This window comes from Chironomus tepperi, unplaced genomic scaffold, assembly GCF_022539635.2.
Source record: "Chironomus tepperi strain 1889 unplaced genomic scaffold, CSIRO-AGI_Ctep_v1 contig_123, whole genome shotgun sequence".
Lineage (NCBI taxonomy): Eukaryota > Metazoa > Arthropoda > Insecta > Diptera > Chironomidae > Chironomus > Chironomus tepperi.
The window spans coordinates 848,485-866,718 of record NW_027226245.1 but is presented as its reverse complement, the minus strand read 5'-3'; the positions used below and the strand labels follow the sequence as shown (position 1 = coordinate 866,718).

Sequence of the window (18,234 nt, the reverse complement as noted above, 5' to 3'; positions counted from 1 at the left end):
TTTTACTGTTCATAAATAATATGTTAGAGCTGTGTTTATAGGCCATAGTCCTATGCTATGTTTGGAATTTTATTAGATTATTAAAATTTTTAATGATGCATTTTTTGAATGAAAATTTTATTCAAACTGCTTGCCATTGAGGGAGTAAAATATATGAATGACGTATTTTGAGGCTTCTATGGAAGTTAGTCAATTAAATGTTTGTGAGTATTTATCATGAAATTCATAATGAGTAATCCGGAAAGCAACTTTCATCATCCTTTTTGTACAAATTCTATGGAAAATAACATGCTCCAAATTTTATTTATTAGTATAATCTAGAAGAACTTGTCGTAAGATCAACAATTCACATTATGTTTCGCTTGAGGTCATTGACCATTTCGAGGATTTTAGTGTCATTGATTCCTAGTTTGCTTGTCTTATTACAGGTCTTATTAATAATTTTTAATAGTAATTATAATAATTACTTTGAGTAGTTAGTCCTAATTAGTTAGTCCTCATTGACATTTTTGGAATTGATGCTTCAAAGACTTCATTTGGGAACGATCACTAACTCGGCACTTTGCCAAGGAGACATGGTGTCGCTAGGGCAACATCGAGTATTACCGGGAATACGACGACATATCAATACCCTAGTGAACAAGCTGTACTGCTTCGGTTGCTTATAAAGAGAATTTCAAAAATCTAGAAACAAATAAAACCTCTAATCCAGAACCTTTATATCCCCTTCCTCCAATAAAACACAACTTTCTCTAATCCAATACTCAATTGTCTCACAGTGACTTTCTGTCCACAAAGAAGTCTAATAAAATTCGATTTTTAAGTGAAAAAGGAGATCAATAAATGTACAATATAATAATCTGTATAGATATATAAAGAAAGGGTGCTTATATTCACAGAGTATACATGACATTACTTACTGTTACTATTTTATTTTCCTCATTCTTTTAGCTTTTTTATTATTATTGTTTCTGATAGTGCCAGAATGAATGAAATGAATGCCGTTTTCGTTGTTGTTGTTGCTTTATTTGTTCTTAGTCAATTGTAATTCAGCTGTTATGAAGCGTAGAAGAGTGTATGACTTGTATTATGACACTCAATCATAGTGTTTATATTGTGGCGCATTAAAACAGAAAACATAAAGCTGTTAAGTGAAAAAAAAAATCATTTTGTTTGTTGATTAAACGTAATTGAAAGAAATGGCTTATATTTTTTGCTTTGGGGGGCGTGGACCTATGACGTCTAATAATTTGATCTGATTTTAGGGGTTTTGGCAGGGGTTTTAGTATGAAAATTGCACACAGGTTCAGGATGTGACTGGATGTACGTAATTTCCTAACAATTCCTACTGCATACGCTCAATTCACATGTAAATTAAAACAAAAACTACTCCGGAATGTGCATAATCACAATAATATTTTCATTAAAGTTGTATTACAAAATATTATTATTTTATACACTTTATTGTATGACTGTATGGGTGATTGTGTACTTTTTTTGTCCGTGTGACTATACTGTTTATTACTACAGAATATTATACATATTTTGATTTCGGTGATGAGGAATATCAATTCGATGTGTATGGATACACAGAGAGAATATTATTGGATGTCAATGTATTTCATATGAACCATACTCTGTTCCTGTGAATTTTATTATGAAATTCCTTCTTCTCTGACTTCATTTTTTGATTTCATAATAACGATTAATACAAGTGTCAATCCTCACATATGATAAAAAGTTAAAATTCAGTATTTTTTATTTACTCCTACACTGCAGATGCAAATAAAGTCGGAAATAAGTCAATAATTCTCGTGAATAGAATTAAAACCCCATTTTGCAAAGTGAATGGAAACAATAAAAACAATACAAAGTTAAAGAGAAGATGTTGAACATTATACCTCTAACAAACTTCCGGTCACGGTCAGTGGTTCATTAATTTTCAATCATACATTGCTTTTGATACCTTACTGACTTTTTGTGGTCATAAAACAAGAGTTCTCATTAATTCAATTTTTTCGTTATGTTTGGATTTAAATTTATTTTCTGACCACTTTGTTTGCCACAATGCGGCAAAACCAAGTAAGCTTAATGACTTCTAAATGATATTAAATTCTAAATATGGATAAAAATATTATTAAGTAAGTGATAAAATTATTGAAGCCGTTGAACATTTTTTTGTATTATTGAGGGGAGATCGGCGTTGTTTATAGGTGAAAGACTGCGCCCCTGGAATGCGTCAGTTTGAATGTTTTGAATTTTGTGTGAAGTTTTAGAATCTTTTTTGCAATGTCTGACATCTGAACGATTAACTCAAGTTTCCACCCCTGATGTGCTAATCAAAACAATCACAGGGGAACTCAACTATGAAAATGTTTATAAACTTTTTCAATAACAAATCTTCATAGTTTCATCCCCTCACATACTACAGAAAAAAAATATCTCAACATCAATAGTTATTATCAGCTGGTGTCATAATCAATAGATTTCATATTCTGCAGAAAATTATAATTATTACGTTTGGTTTTCATTGAGCTCTATCGAAATGAATTAATGATTATTAAATTGAGTGTATGAACATTATCAGTAAACAATGTATGACTATTCATTTTATTATATATATAATATTGATATGATACAATGAAATCAATAACATTTACAACACAAATACAAAATTTATCTAAATCCATTTCTTCTATCGTTTAATTTAATTACAGGTTAGAAGAAAATGAACGAATGGATCGACGTGAACAAGCCAAACAACAACAAAAGCAGCAAATGCAAATGCAAAGGCAATCACAAAGTGATAATGACATGCCACAGCAACCATTGTTTGGAGTTCCAGTAAAGGTGAGTCACATTATTATTCCTTTTTTTTTACCAATTGTCGTATGTTTCGTATATTTCAATGATTCTTCGAGAATCCAAAATTGATATGGACATTTTAAGTCAAAACATTCAATTTTCTTGTCGATGTCACGAAGACACAGACTATATACTTTTTGTTCTAAATGATTAGACATCATGTTGGTGTATGCTTTAATTTCAAATGATATTCTAGTGACACAAAAATTATTATTATTTTTTTGTGTATTGTTTCTATTACACATCTACAGTGGTGTTCTGATATAATCATTTAATAAAGCGGACAGATTCTATTTATTTATATTTTCAACTGCTTTGCTTTACTTCTCCACTGTTCTCTAATTGGCCTTATCCGCATTTTATCTATGTTTTTGTCGGATATTTTATATATGTTCTGTTCTGCTCAAGTCTATATAATGAGAATAAATTGTGAAGTGGCGGGAAGCAACAATTCTATTGAGTTGCCAGATGCTCATCCATTGATTGCTCCTCTTCAATTATGCTTTTTTTTCCTTCCTGTCATGGGGAAGGATTTTTTTTTTTTTTCATTCAATTTTTGTTCTATTTTTGTTGCCTGGAATGAGGGAAAACAAAATATAATATAAAAAAAAGCTTCGCAATGTAAAAATTATTGTGTAGAGGTCATGGTTACCCGAACAGATTTACTTCATTCACAACTATCTTTATTTACATTTACTTACATTGCTTATGGTGAAACTCATTGAATTGTATAAAGTTCTCGTTATTTTGCACGTTTTCTTAATGCCTGTCTACATTCATTCTGATTTATAGGTTAGTTGACATGAATCCATAATAATTCATTAGGAAATGAGTTATTTTGTTTCGGCATTTATTGTATATGATTTGTACCACTTTTTTGAACATTTATTGGGACAGCAATTCTTAGGAATAATTAATTTAGTTTAGTTTTATCACGAAAAACTTTTCGAAGTGGAGCAAAAAAATTTGAATTTTAAAAAGTCGTTAAATTTCTTCTAAATTCAATTATATCATTTAAATGTTGGAAAGTCGTTAAATTTGACACAAATATTGCTAAATTCAATTCAATCATTTAAATACTGGAAAGTCGTTAAATTTGACACAAATTCTTCTAAATTCAATTCAATCATTTAAATGCTGGTAATTTTCAATTTAAATATTCAACTAGATTGCGCTTTAACACAATTACTACATAACAAGTCAAGCTTGCTTTTCAATAAATCTGTAATAAATATATATGTATCGCACATATTTTATTGCTCAATTTACGACGTAATTCATTTTGAAGCCATCTAAAATGAAAACTTTTTTTTTTTATTTTTGCCACATTAATATTTTTCTCTCCTTTCATGTATGTGCGAGCAAATTTAGTAACTTTTTAATTGCTGTTTACATTCAGCTTTTTAATTCGAGGTAATAGTTATGGCGTTCTAACATTGAAAATTATTTCTAATGAAAAATAGTAAATTGTGAGAGAGTAACAGCGCACACGAATGATAAAAATGCACAGTACTTTTTAATCGTAAACATCAATACATTTAGTCACGATTTTAATGATTACTGCACATCGTCATTGCAACGTGAATTATTTTTTTTTCTCCTCTTCTCTCGTCTCTGCTTTTTGAATAATTTTTATTAGTATTACCTTGAACTTTTTTTTCTTCTCTTGATGACGAATTTTCTTTATTTTTCTTTACGTCGTAGTACTTTTGTTTTGGTTACTAAGCAATATCTTTTTTTTTTGTTTATGCCAAAGACCTGCTGCAAGTTTTTTAAATTTTTATTTTTCAAGTCGAAAAGTTTTTTTGAATTTTTTCCTGGTATATATTATATTTTATGCTATTCTCTTAGTAATTACTAATTAAATAGTAGCACAAGTCAGATGCAGAAGATTTTACGGGAAATAATCGAATTTTCATTGAATTATCAGCAATTAATTCCATCTAACCTATAAATTAGAATCAATACTAATAATTTGTAATAAAATCGTTCACTTATTAAGCTACAGAACTTGTTCAAAAATGAACAATGGAATTCTCGGAAATTCCATTGTTTTAATCAGATCTACACCACCCTTACCCCCTATACATAATAAGCAAACTGCTCAAATCCAGTTTTTTGAATATCGGAAAAGATCAGATCATGATGAAAATTTATAAATTCAATTTCATTCCCCGCAAATTACTGTTGAAAGCAATGTTCATCTGAGTAACTTATTCATCAGATGCAAATGAAATTATCACTAACAATAATGCAGTTAATTGCACAGTAATTTTATTGTTTACAGATTAAAAGTTATGTATGAATGACAAAGTATGCCGCAATTACATATTATTCTTTATTTCACTTCAATATCCATATATGCAGGCATAAAAAGAGAGAAAAAAATAAATATGCGTGTGCTTATCGAATATTAAAAAAAAAAAGATTTCTGAAAGATGAAAGGATAAATAAAAAGAATGTACAAAAAAAAAAAATAATAATATCCATAAGCGGCATGATACAGAGAGTATAATAGAATAAGTACTAAGCATAAGAAGATTCCTTCCTTGAAACATCTCAATACTTTATGTCAGACAACTCTTTTATTCTTTTTTTCTTCATGCTCTTGCGACGGCGTACTACATGTGTGCGTTTTTCCTTCTGAAAAGGCAACCTGTTGGTGGTTTATATATATATATGAAACAACAGCAAAAAAGAATGAAATCCGATGTAAAAAGAACCGAAATGAAAGAGGCACATAGGAAGAAAAATAAAAAAGATTGTACTTTTCACTTACTTTACTTGCTCTTATTTCAATTCTTCTTCATTCTTGTTCAATATTATGCTTATACGATTATCATTCTATTCTATTTTAAAATATATATATATTCAAATAGTTCTCAAGTTAGGGGTCTGATCGATCAGCATTTCTAAATGTCTATTACCCAAAATGTATCAACAAATCATCAAATTTAGATACTCTATTGTAAATTAAAGAAAGAATTCGAACAAAAGAAACCCACATTGCATTGCCCTTTAAGATGATTAACATGAAAATGTTTTTAACTATTGTGTCGGCACCAATACTATTCAGCTATAATTGAAATTGGTATTTATAAAGGAATCTACATAGATTCCGACGATGTGATAAAAAAAGCGAAAAAAATACTTGTTTTGAGGCTCTTTTTATTTCTACAACTTGTTGTTTCTATGATTAGATGCTATTTTTTAAGTTCATAGTGTGATTTTGTAAGGAACAAAGAGCTTGAATTGTATAATGAACTTACAAAAAAAGAATTTCTTAACAACTTATTGAGTAATTCTTTTTTAATAATTCTCTTTGAATGTTAGACGTACTTTGATCGATTTATATTGGCTTCTTGTCATTTATATCCGCATTGCAAAAAATGACTTGTGGGCTCATAAATCAAAAAAGTTTTTATTTTATATAAAGGAATTATTTCAAGCAGAAATATTAAATATGATAAAAAACATTCCTCGTTTTAAAAACTTTTTTATTGAGCGTTAACAATTGTTGAGCTATACATAATATGGATTTTCCACCCACACGGACATTCAATAAAATGCTTTATTTTAGGTGGAATAAGTTGGAATTTTAAATAGCCCTTTAGTTCCTATTAACTCAATTTTTAATTAAATCACATTTTTTTTTTTTGGGTGAAAAATCACTCAAATCTGAACATAACAAGTCGTAAAAGATTACATAATGATAATGACGAATTTACAAAAAAATTTATGCTGATTCAGTCTTTTTTCCGGAAATGACACATAACGAAAATTTTTATTATGCAATTATCAGAATAATACTTTTTGTGCTATAACAAATGTAGACGTTATCAAGAATCTTCATCTTCTAACGTAACACGATAAATAATTATCAGAAAATGTTTATTTTTATCGTTAAATATTTACTTTTTAGGTTAATCTTCGGATTGAAGAAGAAATTTTTATTGTTGAGGTTAAATATCCTGTAATAAGATATGATTCAATTGTCTTAGGTTGCCGCTTCTTATTCGACCTGTATATCAAATTAAACTTCGTTTACAAAAAGGTCGACCGTAATCGTTTGCGGAAGGTCAGAATGTCAATATAGCTGTTAAGAAGCTTAATCGCTATAATAAAAAGCATTTTAAAAACTATTTTTAACTTTTAAATTTTAAAATAGTAATTCAGATTCCAGCTCAGACGCTCTTATACAACCTTTTGATCCCATCCCTGTTGAGCTTACATAATTTTAATAAATGAACATTTTCTTACAAATTCGTAATTTGTAATTTTAGATCAGCTTATTTTATAAACAAAAATCATATTTTTTGATTCACTGTCTAAAACCAGATGTTAATTTAAATCGGATAACCGAGACTATAAATCTCACATGATATTTTATTCTGTCATAAACGACACTATCAAAATTTTTACAAGAGATTCGACACACGAAAAAATGTCATAAAAAATTCAAATTGCTGATATGAAAATTTGCAAAAAAGATTCAATTGTAAGCATTGCCATATTTTTTCATGCTCAATAAAAAAATAAGTTAAAGGATAATAAATCTTCTGTAGGTTGTAATTAATTGAAATTCTCATTACGGGGTTAATTTGTAGAATAAGAAACAAGTTACTTACTATAAAGTTCAAAGGAATTTTTGCATGACAAAATGAGTTTTTCCATTAATAATAATTCAGTAATTTTGATCAGAGCTCGAAGTCGACTAGGATTTTGAATGGGAAAATCGATTCCATACAAGATACAAGCTCTGATTTCAAGTTTCTAGAAATACTTCTCTTCTTCATGTGCTGAACATTATATGTGAATGACTCACAAAAGCCAAAAATTTATATGACCTAGAAATTCAATTTTTCAAATTAATGTTATTTATAAAACACTTTTAAAGATCCCTACGGGATTTCAAACATCTAATGCAACATAACCTCAATTTACATAGATCGTATAATCTGACCCGAACTGCATAATGCGTTCGTTTGGGTACCAGACGTGAAATTGGCTTGACGGCACCATTTCAACCCATTTTTGCGGTTCGCTGCACTATGCTGCTTAAGAAAATGCATAACTAGATAGATTTCGACCCGTTTTTGAGGTTCACTGCATTGTGCTGCTCGGGTAAATGCACATCCAAACAGAAACAGAATAAATAATCAAAATCAAAGTAGAAAGCCCCCCTCAAAATTGCCATAATAAAAATAAACTGTCAAAAAAACATCTTACTTCCATTTAAATCTATGAAAAATTCAGGTCTATCCTTCTCAATAAGCTGTACAAAAATTGCTCGATTGACTGATTGATTGAGCTATAAAAAATTTAAAAAACCTTTTCATTTTTTTTTTATTCCTTAATCACGCATTAACTTGTCTAAGTTGATTGAAAATTACCAGAAATCAACTAATGTTCACCGTAAATACTGCAAATCATCAACGGAAAAGAAAAAATATGTGTCAAAAATAGAACTGAAAGAGGAATTAAAGTGTGAGGAAGAAGATGAAGAAGTAGAAAAAAAATTCGTTTAATCTCAAAAAAAAAAGTTGATGTTTTTCTTCTCGCCAAACTAACGATATTTATAGAACTAATTTGCATATACGCAAAAAACGATACAATATTATCTGTGTTATTTAGTAGTGCCTCACAAGGTGGCATTTCATATAATCTTTAAATGAAAGCGAGATAGGCAAAATATAACTGAATGAAAGCTAGGAACAGTAAAGAGGCGTTTTAATGTGAATGCAAAAAGTTTCTTCGGATTCGAAAAGTGGAGAGGAGAAAAAAAATCGATAAAATATTTATGCAAATGTCGTTTCTTTTAAAAATAGCATCAAACTTTTATATATATATTTTTCAATGCTAAAGTCAACAATGAGCTTGACTCATAGAACTCTATTGGGTATACTCTCAAAAAAAATAAAGAGATATTTATAGTCAAACATGATGACACATTGCAATTACTTTTCATAATTCTTATTCAATCGAATTGAATGATTTCGTCACATAACTGCAAATAATGATTATTAAATTCACAAAATAGATCATATAACAGAGAAGGAGGAACAAAATCACAAAATCGCTCTCTGAAATGCAAATAAATTAAATTTTTTTATTTCTTTCATGTTTTTTTTTTATTCCTTACTTATTCTCTTTCTGTTCAATATAAACGCGCCGCTGTGCTCTGTTGCTACTTCTCCATTTTTTTTATCGGAATTTTCTAGAATGTTGTGTGTGATTTTTGCTCATTTAGACGAGCTTTAGTGATGACTAATAATCTTAATTTGATCCTTGATATTTTAAAGACTATTTCATTTATTTGCTGAGGTATTTTTGATTTCTGTTTCTTAGAAAAGAGAGAATTTTAAAGAGATTGTGTGGAAACTGATCTTTCAGAATCTACAGGTTGACAAATTACTGTGTCCAGAGACTATTGTAAAAGTGTGTGAATGGTAAAATGACATCTCACGCATAGCACATGTCTGTTAATCGATCTATAATCTGGCAATATACTTGTTGTAACTATGACATAAAAACTAAATCCGGCATCAAGTCAGAGTCACACCTGTCGTTCAACAATAGGCTGATGTGAAAGTGGCATTTAACAGAGTCACATCTTCTGTCCAGCAATAGGCTGATTTGACTCTAGCATTTAAACCGATTCCGGCACCAAGTTAGTGTCACCTCAGCATGGGTCAAGATTTTTGAATAATTAACCGATTTGTGCTTTTTGGACCTGTTTTAACTATTCTCAAATTGATCATGACTTGAACCCATAACCGTTAAATTCTGATCATATTCATTTATCTCCTAACAGATCTTGTCAATAGACTAACAATTCAATATTGTCGCTAAATTCAATCTTTTGTACTACATTTCAAATTGACCATAATTCAAAGAATTGAAATTTCCCAACTCAATACATCAAGTCATTCTAGAATTTGGATCAGAATCTGTATTTCATTTTTATTAAAACTACCAGTTTTAATCTCACAATCTTTATCAACTTTAATAATGCAAAATATATTGTATTACATTATTAATTCAAAAATCTCACAAAATTCATCAATTCTAATATTCTGATTCACAATGCAATGCGTCTTAGTCACACAGCTCCATGAATACATATTTTCAACATTTCCTCTCTGTGTGCACGATCAGTAAACACCGTGTTTATGTAAATTATTCAATCCAATCTTCATTTTACAATTTTTTTTTAATTTTCATAATGCTGTAGTTGATGATGATATGAGATTTGTCATAGACGACATATTAGCGCGCGCGAAGTTAAGTAGAAGACATGGGATGCATGTATTAATGCATAGAGCTATACACACGTAGAGCTGAACAATAGGAGATGAAGAATGAATAAAAAAAAATAATAATAATATTCATATAATGAATGATAATCGTCATGAATTGCTGTTTCAATTGCTCAGAAAGAAGAATGAGATGAGAAATAAAAAAAGTGAAAAAAGAGGCAGAAGACATGATGAAGAAGTTGTGGCATAGCTGTAAATAAAGTTCTTTTATAATTTGCAAAGAGCCTCTATTTTTAAGATGAAATAATAATAGATAAAGAATGTGTGAGACTTGACTGAAATGAAAAGTATCGACATGTGTCTGTGCGCGAGAAATTGTCCATTTGAGTTAAAATAAATAGAAATAACAAGAATAATGAATTGCTCACGTTTATAGCTATGTGATGAATCTCGCAATTCATTATATTAACATTACATTGAGACATGAGCTATTTTCTTACTGATCTTAATATAGATACTTATAAGTCTAAACATTTATGCTTTCCTATGACAATGTAAGATGCTTCTGTTTATAGCACATTTTTCAATTGGAAAACCATCATGTGCAGTTAATATAGATGGAACTAACTCAAATTCTCTTGAGATTATCAAGCTCAATGGCTGCCATAAAGACTACTCAAACATGCTCAATTTGCAATTATTATAATATTTTTTTTTATTTCAAAAACAATCACGTGCGTTATACAATTATTTTTATTATTCTGTTCAAGCCATGTGATTTCAATGACTCTTTTATTTATTGCAATAATTATGTCCATTGTAAATTATTCGTTTTTTGCTGACTGCGTTATTTTTTTATTGCGTTTTGTGACTTCCTTTAAGTTTTAGTTTCAAGATTTCTATTGTTTATTTTTTGAGATTGAATAAAGATTTGGTGACGCAACTGAATGAGGATTAGATGAGCTTTTTTTGGGTGGGGTGGTCAATAGGTAGTGTTATGTAGCAGTTGACTGACTAAGTGAGTCATCTGGTCTTTCTGTGGTCAACACATGTTTTGTCAATCAATTTCTAAACTTTTCTGGAGTATACTTGAGGATATTCAATGAGACAGACTAAATCAAATCTTAAAGATCGCCAAAAACTATTCTTATCTAGTCAATCATTTAAAAAAGCACTTTTAGATCTAAACTTACGGATTCCAGAATTCACAGTTGCAAAACAGTCACCTGGCACAGGTAAAAACCGTACAATTTTTTAATAATTTGTATGGTTTTGTAAGAAAAACTAACAAATCATTGAGAAATTTTACAAATTTTGTCTGTAACAGGTGCCAATTTTGCAACTCTGTTCCAGAACTCCAATAAAGTCAAATTAAATTTAGAACAAATCTTCAGATACCAAAATCAACTAACAGTAGACAAAGAAATAATACATTTTTTTTGTCAACACAGCACAAAAAGTTCCTCATTAAAATACAAACACTTGGCCTCTCAATGGGAAACCCAAATGCACACAACATAAGCATATCAACATACATTGACGAAATAATAATAATAAAAAAAATCATTTTATTACAATAAGTGTAATGATTGAGCACTCAAAACAGCAATGGCAAGTTGAAGAAATGTTCTTTCTTTGATGAGCATTATATGAAAATTATTTGTCTGCTATTCACAAGTAATAGCTATGCATACTTCATTCTTTTTTTTTTTTAAAGCGATTAATGTATGTGGGTAAATACAAGAAGAGGAATTTTTTTAAAACTTTTTCATCTTCTCTTTCTCTCTGTCTCTCAAACTCCAACTTGCAACAACCATCAAATGCTTCGTCTGTAAATTGAGAAATAAAAAAAATTTTAACAGAAAATTGAAAAACTCATTCAAGTGTATCCGACTCAACTTACTGGTGCTGAAAGGCAAGCAAGTAGCAATTGCTCACATACTTTTTTGGTATTGTTGTTGTTATTATTAAGAAATGAAGTAAAAGAGAGATTTGAAAATTATTGGAATGATGAGAAATGAAAGAGAAGTAATAAGAATTCGGTCTTCAAATTGTCCATTAACATACCTGTAAATAAGAAAACTAATTTTTTTTTATTCCATTTCATTCAGTTTCAAAATTTTTTGTTTGACTTTAACTTTTCCTTTTTGGACAATGCATTTTATTGTTGAGTCGACTACGGTAGCGTAGAGAGATTCCATCAATTACGTCGACAGATCTAAGATTTCAAAAAGTTACACGTCGTATAAATTACGGGTTTTGACTTTGTAGGCGTGTTTCGCCTCCTTAATACTTTTGCGAATCTATTGTATAATACAATTGACTTATATTGGGTAATTTCTTTCAAATCTGACTCATATGAATATGAGATTCTGGAATTTATGAGAATAAGTTTGAAATATGCGTCATCGGTTGTTTACAATAATTCAATTTGAACGGGCATATAAGCCTGTATTATATATGTTCTGAAAATACTAATTCATTCAATTTCTGTCATTTTAGTTAAGTGCATCAGAAGGCGATCGTGCTATAGAATCAACATTAGGAAATTTCAATGAGGCAGTGCCATTATTGACAAATGATTCAAAGCAAATAATTGGTATAAATACTAGTTCATATCCTCAAACTCCGCAATCGCGTATTGGACCACCTGCCTTCGGATCATCAAATAATAAACAATTACCACAATCATCATTTAGCAATGGAATTACACCATCATTGTCACAATCATCAAGTATAAATAATCGATCTGCATATAGTACCAATAATATAAATAATAACAACAATATAACACAAAATAATAACAATAATAATTCAAATACAAATGTGGCAATCAATAATTATCCACCAAAACCATTGAATCTGATGCCACCATCAGCGCCAGCACGTGCAAATTTGAACAACAATATTAGTGGTAATAGTAATAACTCCTCATCTTATAACAACAACATTTTTCAACGGCCTGATATTAAGCCATTTCCAAACGGACGTTCAACTGCTCCACAATTAAGTAAACATGAGGTGAATACAACTTTTTTACTTTTATTTAAATGTTATTTTTTTAAAATATATATATACAAACATCCATTTTTTTCCCATTGCACTTCACATATTACTTTTTTTTCTCCTCTCCAATTCATTCATATATAAATTTTTATTTATTTATTTATGCGTGTGTGCTTTCAAACTCGATTTACGATCACATTCGAGATGAGATCTTTCGCCCCTTATATATTATTTTGCTTCTAAATGTTTTGTTTATTGCTTCTATGCTTCTTGTTCTCTTAAAAAAAACTCTCTTGCTCATTCTTAAAAATCTCTATTTAAATAATATTGTTAAATAAACAAAAGAATTATTTGTGTTAGGGATTATTTTTTTGTTGGGGCGCCGGGAAAGATGAGAGTTGATTTAACGATTTTTGCAAAGATTGTTGATGAATTTTTGAAATTTTAAAATTTGTGTTTTCATGAGTTTTGAGGATATAAAATAATTCATAATTTGGACTAACTTCGTGACCAAAATCAGCAACAATTTTAATTAAAACCTGTTAATTCCCCATAAAAAGTATTTTTATCATAAACAACAGATATAAAATTCCCAAGAAAATTTAAGTTCCTACTAAATTGAGTCCACAAGATGATTCACTTGTTTACGAACGATATGCGGTTGTTCTTTTCTTCGACAACTACATGTGATCAATTTTGATAATAAACAGTATTGTCTGTTTTTCATGTTTTATATATTTTTCGTTGAAACAAATTCGTGCATCACGTGCGATCTTAAGTAGGTACTCAACTCAATAAAATAATATCAACAGTCATTCTCAAGGTTTCGTTTCATATAAATGGCAGAATTCAGTCCTTGATCTTACAAATTTTTTGAGATATATTGATAGATATGTATATCTAAAATATCACTGGTTCTACTGGTTTTTTTGAAGATGGGTTTTGAGGAGCATGTGTTTTGATTTAAGCCTAGTGGGATGAGTATGGAATGGTTGTTGAGGAATCTTAGGTGCTTTACATGGTGCCAATGTTTAAATTATCAATTAAAATGAGTGGAATGATTTGAATTTTAAAAAAACCTTTAACCAGAGGTCAAAGTCGATTCTGATGTAGTAGCAGAGTTTGAAGTCCATTCTGATGTTGTATCGAGCAAAGCTCGAAGTCGACTCGGATTTTGCATGGATAAGTCGATTCAAGTCTACTCGAATCCATATAAAATTCAAGTCGTCTTCGAGTTCTGGACTATCTAGTCGAAATCTGAGTAGACTGCAAGCTTTGCCATCAACATCAACAATTGCCAAACTCATAAAATCCAACAAAACCCATGTTAGTTAAACTTTGCGGCAATCACTTTACATCCACTTCAACAAACTTCTTATTACATTTTCAAAGTTGATTTCTAAAAATCACACTCAACCAAGGCGTAATATAATCAGATACAAGACTCTTTTTTTCTCGGTAATATTTGCATTTACTTTATACAAACTCATGACTTGATATGCTTTTTGACCTTTAAAATTAATGTTATTATATCAGATCAAACAGAAGTGAAATATAAAAAAATTGTAACTTTGAAAAAATTCGTTCTTGATAATAATTTGACCTTCAATATGCAAAATTTGTGCAGTAGCAAAAGGCTACAAATGATATGCGCAAATCTGATGATATTAATTAATTATTTTTCAAGTTAAAATGTGCTGCACACAATTCAGCCTCAAAAGAGTCCTCATATGCAATTAAAAAATTCACAAAACCCTTCAAAGGTGTAAATCCGGAAGCTCATTTCAGTCGCTGAATATCATTAAGAACACTCCATTCATAAACCATTAAAAATGCTCATCGTGGGGGTAATTGTAATGCACTTTTATTCCACTTATAGTAAACAATATCCGCAACAATTAGCTCCATAACAAAGACATTAAAGACGTTATTTTCCTCTCTATAACATGATTATATGCGTCACATTCCCCCTCCTCCATCTACTCGTGTGCCCTAAATTGTTCACTATACATGCTTCATATTCATATTTAAATCGACAATTGTTATACTAATCGAGACTGATTCTTCAATACTTTTTCTCGTTCCGACAAAAAACATCATCGTCGTTGTTATTGTTTTAAATGTGAAACAATTTTTTAATCGTAAATGCAACACTGTTGTGTTATGTTGATGAGAATGTATGTGGGGATGCACACATTAGTAAAGCGAGAGATATGAGAGTGAGAGAAATGGAGAGAGAAAGAGATATTTTGATATCAGAAAGATTTGATGCTGCACGTTCACTTGAACAATCCCTATAATGAATAATCACAGATGAAAGTGAGATTTGAGGTGGAATTTGCAAGATTATGTAGAAATTGAATGAAAAAATCTGCATATATATGTGAATCAGCTGGTAATAAGTGTATGCATTTGGATCAATTTTGATCTTTATGGATTCGAGGAACATTGTGAAACTGAACGTGAATGGATTGTTCAGTGATGACGTCTGAAATTTTAATGGGTTTGGTCAGAGCTTGATGTTGACTCGGATTTTGTATGGAAAAGTAGACTCAAGTCCATACAAAATTCAAGTTGACTTCAAGCTGAATATTTGACAATTTCTGATGCTTATAAAGCACAATTCTGCTCATAGCTAAAATTCGACTCTGAATTTATACATTAAAGTCAGCTCGACCCGACTTTATGCTCTTGTCCTGGTATATTGACTGTCCTTGTCTCCATTACATGAACGTTACTTATGAATGAACCCCAAGCAACATTGAAGCTCATTCATTCCTTTTTAAGATTTCAATAAGGCACACATGAGTCATGAGAGTTATATGAGAATGAAAAAAAAACCTAATATGAGTCATAGAAATCAAAAATATGCAATCTGAGTTCCAACTGAGTTCAATAGACCAACATTTGTCGAATGATTATACAATTTGTGAAAAAAAAAGTGAGATTTTGATGAGTATGAATTTAGAGAAGCTTGTGAAATATTTTTGTTGTTGTTGTTGGATTTTCTATCTATTGAGGAGTAATTAGAATCATATCCAATGATATAATGATTCCTTCCTGGAAGTCTATTTGATGCCTTTTGGGGTTAGGAAAAAGGTTTCAATTCTAGGAATAGATTTACCAAAATATGTCGTATTTAAGGATTTAATCAACCTGATAAATTGAGATTTAAAAGCTTTTTTTTTCTTCATGTGTCGATAAATAATGCTGACATCGAGTCACATCCGGTGCTGACACTAAATTTACAACAATCTTGAGGTTGGATGTTAAACTGTGTCAATGATAATGTCGTAGATTGCTGAAAATAGAACTGACTAGCTTCAAATCTAGTCTAGATAGTCAAATTAGTGTAGTTCCTTAAATATCCCGACACTTAACTGATCCTACTTAATTTATCTATTTCTCTATTCAGTCCTCATTAAAATACATTAAGAAAATATTCTGAAAACTAGATAAAAAGGCCGTTAAAGCCATTTTCTCAGTAAGTTTTATCTCAATTTATTCGCAAAAATCTTTTCTCGATCATCTCATGCATATTGATGGAGGACGGCATTTTCATTTTTTTTTTTTTTATCAAGAAGGCTAGACTTTTGTCGTCATAACTAAATCAAAGCTAACTTCCGCATTTTTTCGTGGAATGATTTAAATCAGTGGTGGGCAATTTGTGTGTATCGGGACAGCTTTGTGGTGAGGCTCGATTGAAACCGTACATGGTATATAGTTCGGGACATTTTCGGATCAGAGTTTTAAAACAGGAACCTGTTACAGACAAAAACATTACAATTTCTTAATAATTTGTATGGTTTTTCTTTCAAAACTTTTCAAATTATCAATTAATTGTACGGTTTTTGACAGTGACAGGGAGACAACTCTGTTTTGAAGGCACACTGGTGTACCGTATCACACAAGTTGCACACCACTGATTTAAACATCTGACATTATTATTATTATTGTATTTTATATTCAAGGACAGAGAAAATCTCGAGAAAAATAAGTCAATAGCCAGAGTCGGGAGTGAGTGAGAGAGAAAGAAAAAAAAATTTTCATTTTTCATTTTTTTCCTACATTCTCAAATATTTACAGACTTCTTTTAAATGTTTACTCATCAAAAACATTTTGCGCTGTTCCTTGCAATTATCATTCATCATTCACATTTTATTATTATTATTATTATTTTAGATTCTATCTCTGTGATTTAATTTTTATTATTATTTTAATTTCTTCTGCTACTTTATCGTCATTATTCTCTTCCTGTCTATTTCATAATAACATTCTCTAAAAAATAATCATTGAAAAAAAAAAAACTTAAAAAAAAATATTAAAACAAAAAAATCTAAAATTTTATTACTGAAGAATCCTGGATTGTCACAATCAAAAATGTTGTCAAAAAATTTAATGCCAACTAATGGACGTGGCTATTTTGATTCAAATAAATATAACATTCCTCGATTGGCAAGAGATGTAAGTTGATGATTTTTATCTATTAATTAAAATAATTCATAATTACACACATTTAATTATTTTTTATAAAAAATACTAAACGTCCTATACTATAATTATTATGTTTCATATCTTTTTTTATATATATATAATTTTAATTATACATACCTTTACTTTATTGTCATGTCGATTGAGGAAAGAGATGAAATACATTTTAAAATTAATTAAATTAATTAATCATGAATAATGTTAAAGGAAATCTTTTTTTTTTTTAATTATTTAAAATACTGTTGATGTGAAAAAAATGAGAAAATACATTGCATTATATACATACATACATTCCAGAGTTGCAAAACGGGAACCTCTGACAGGCAAAAACCGTACAAATTCTTGATAATTTGCATGGTTTTGTAGGAAAACCATATAAATTATCATGAATTTGTATGGTTTTTGCCTGTCACAGGCAACTGATTTGCAACTCTGCATACATTCAGGTGCAGGAAGCTTGCAAATAATATTAATTTTAAGAATTCTGTAATCATAAGAATACATTAAGTCATTTACGGGTTAAATATTCCTCTATTTTTTCCTCTTTCTTCTTCTGTGAATCAAGTCGAACTAGTCACCATAAATCATTTTTTCTGTGCATATATTCTTTTAC

At 29.7% G+C, this 18,234-nt stretch overlaps 1 protein-coding gene across 7 annotated transcripts in view; it reads left to right on the top strand.

Moving 5' to 3' along the window:
- The window catches only part of lilli (AF4/FMR2 family member lilliputian), a 53,765-nt gene that overhangs the window by 20,029 nt on the left and 15,502 nt on the right, over positions 1-18,234 (top strand). For 4 of the 7 annotated variants that reach the window (XM_070636294.1, XM_070636297.1, XM_070636293.1 and 1 more), the window contains 3 exons: positions 2,718-2,850; positions 12,627-13,145; positions 17,487-17,594. In XM_070636294.1, the coding sequence (XP_070492395.1) occupies positions 2,718-2,850; positions 12,627-13,145; positions 17,487-17,594 (760 nt within the window). Of the gene's footprint in view, positions 1-1,767; positions 1,924-2,576; positions 2,596-2,717; positions 2,851-12,626; positions 13,146-17,486; positions 17,595-18,234 lie in introns of those variants that run through there. The other 3 variants (XM_070636295.1, XM_070636296.1, XM_070636300.1) reach the window with 3 other exon arrangements.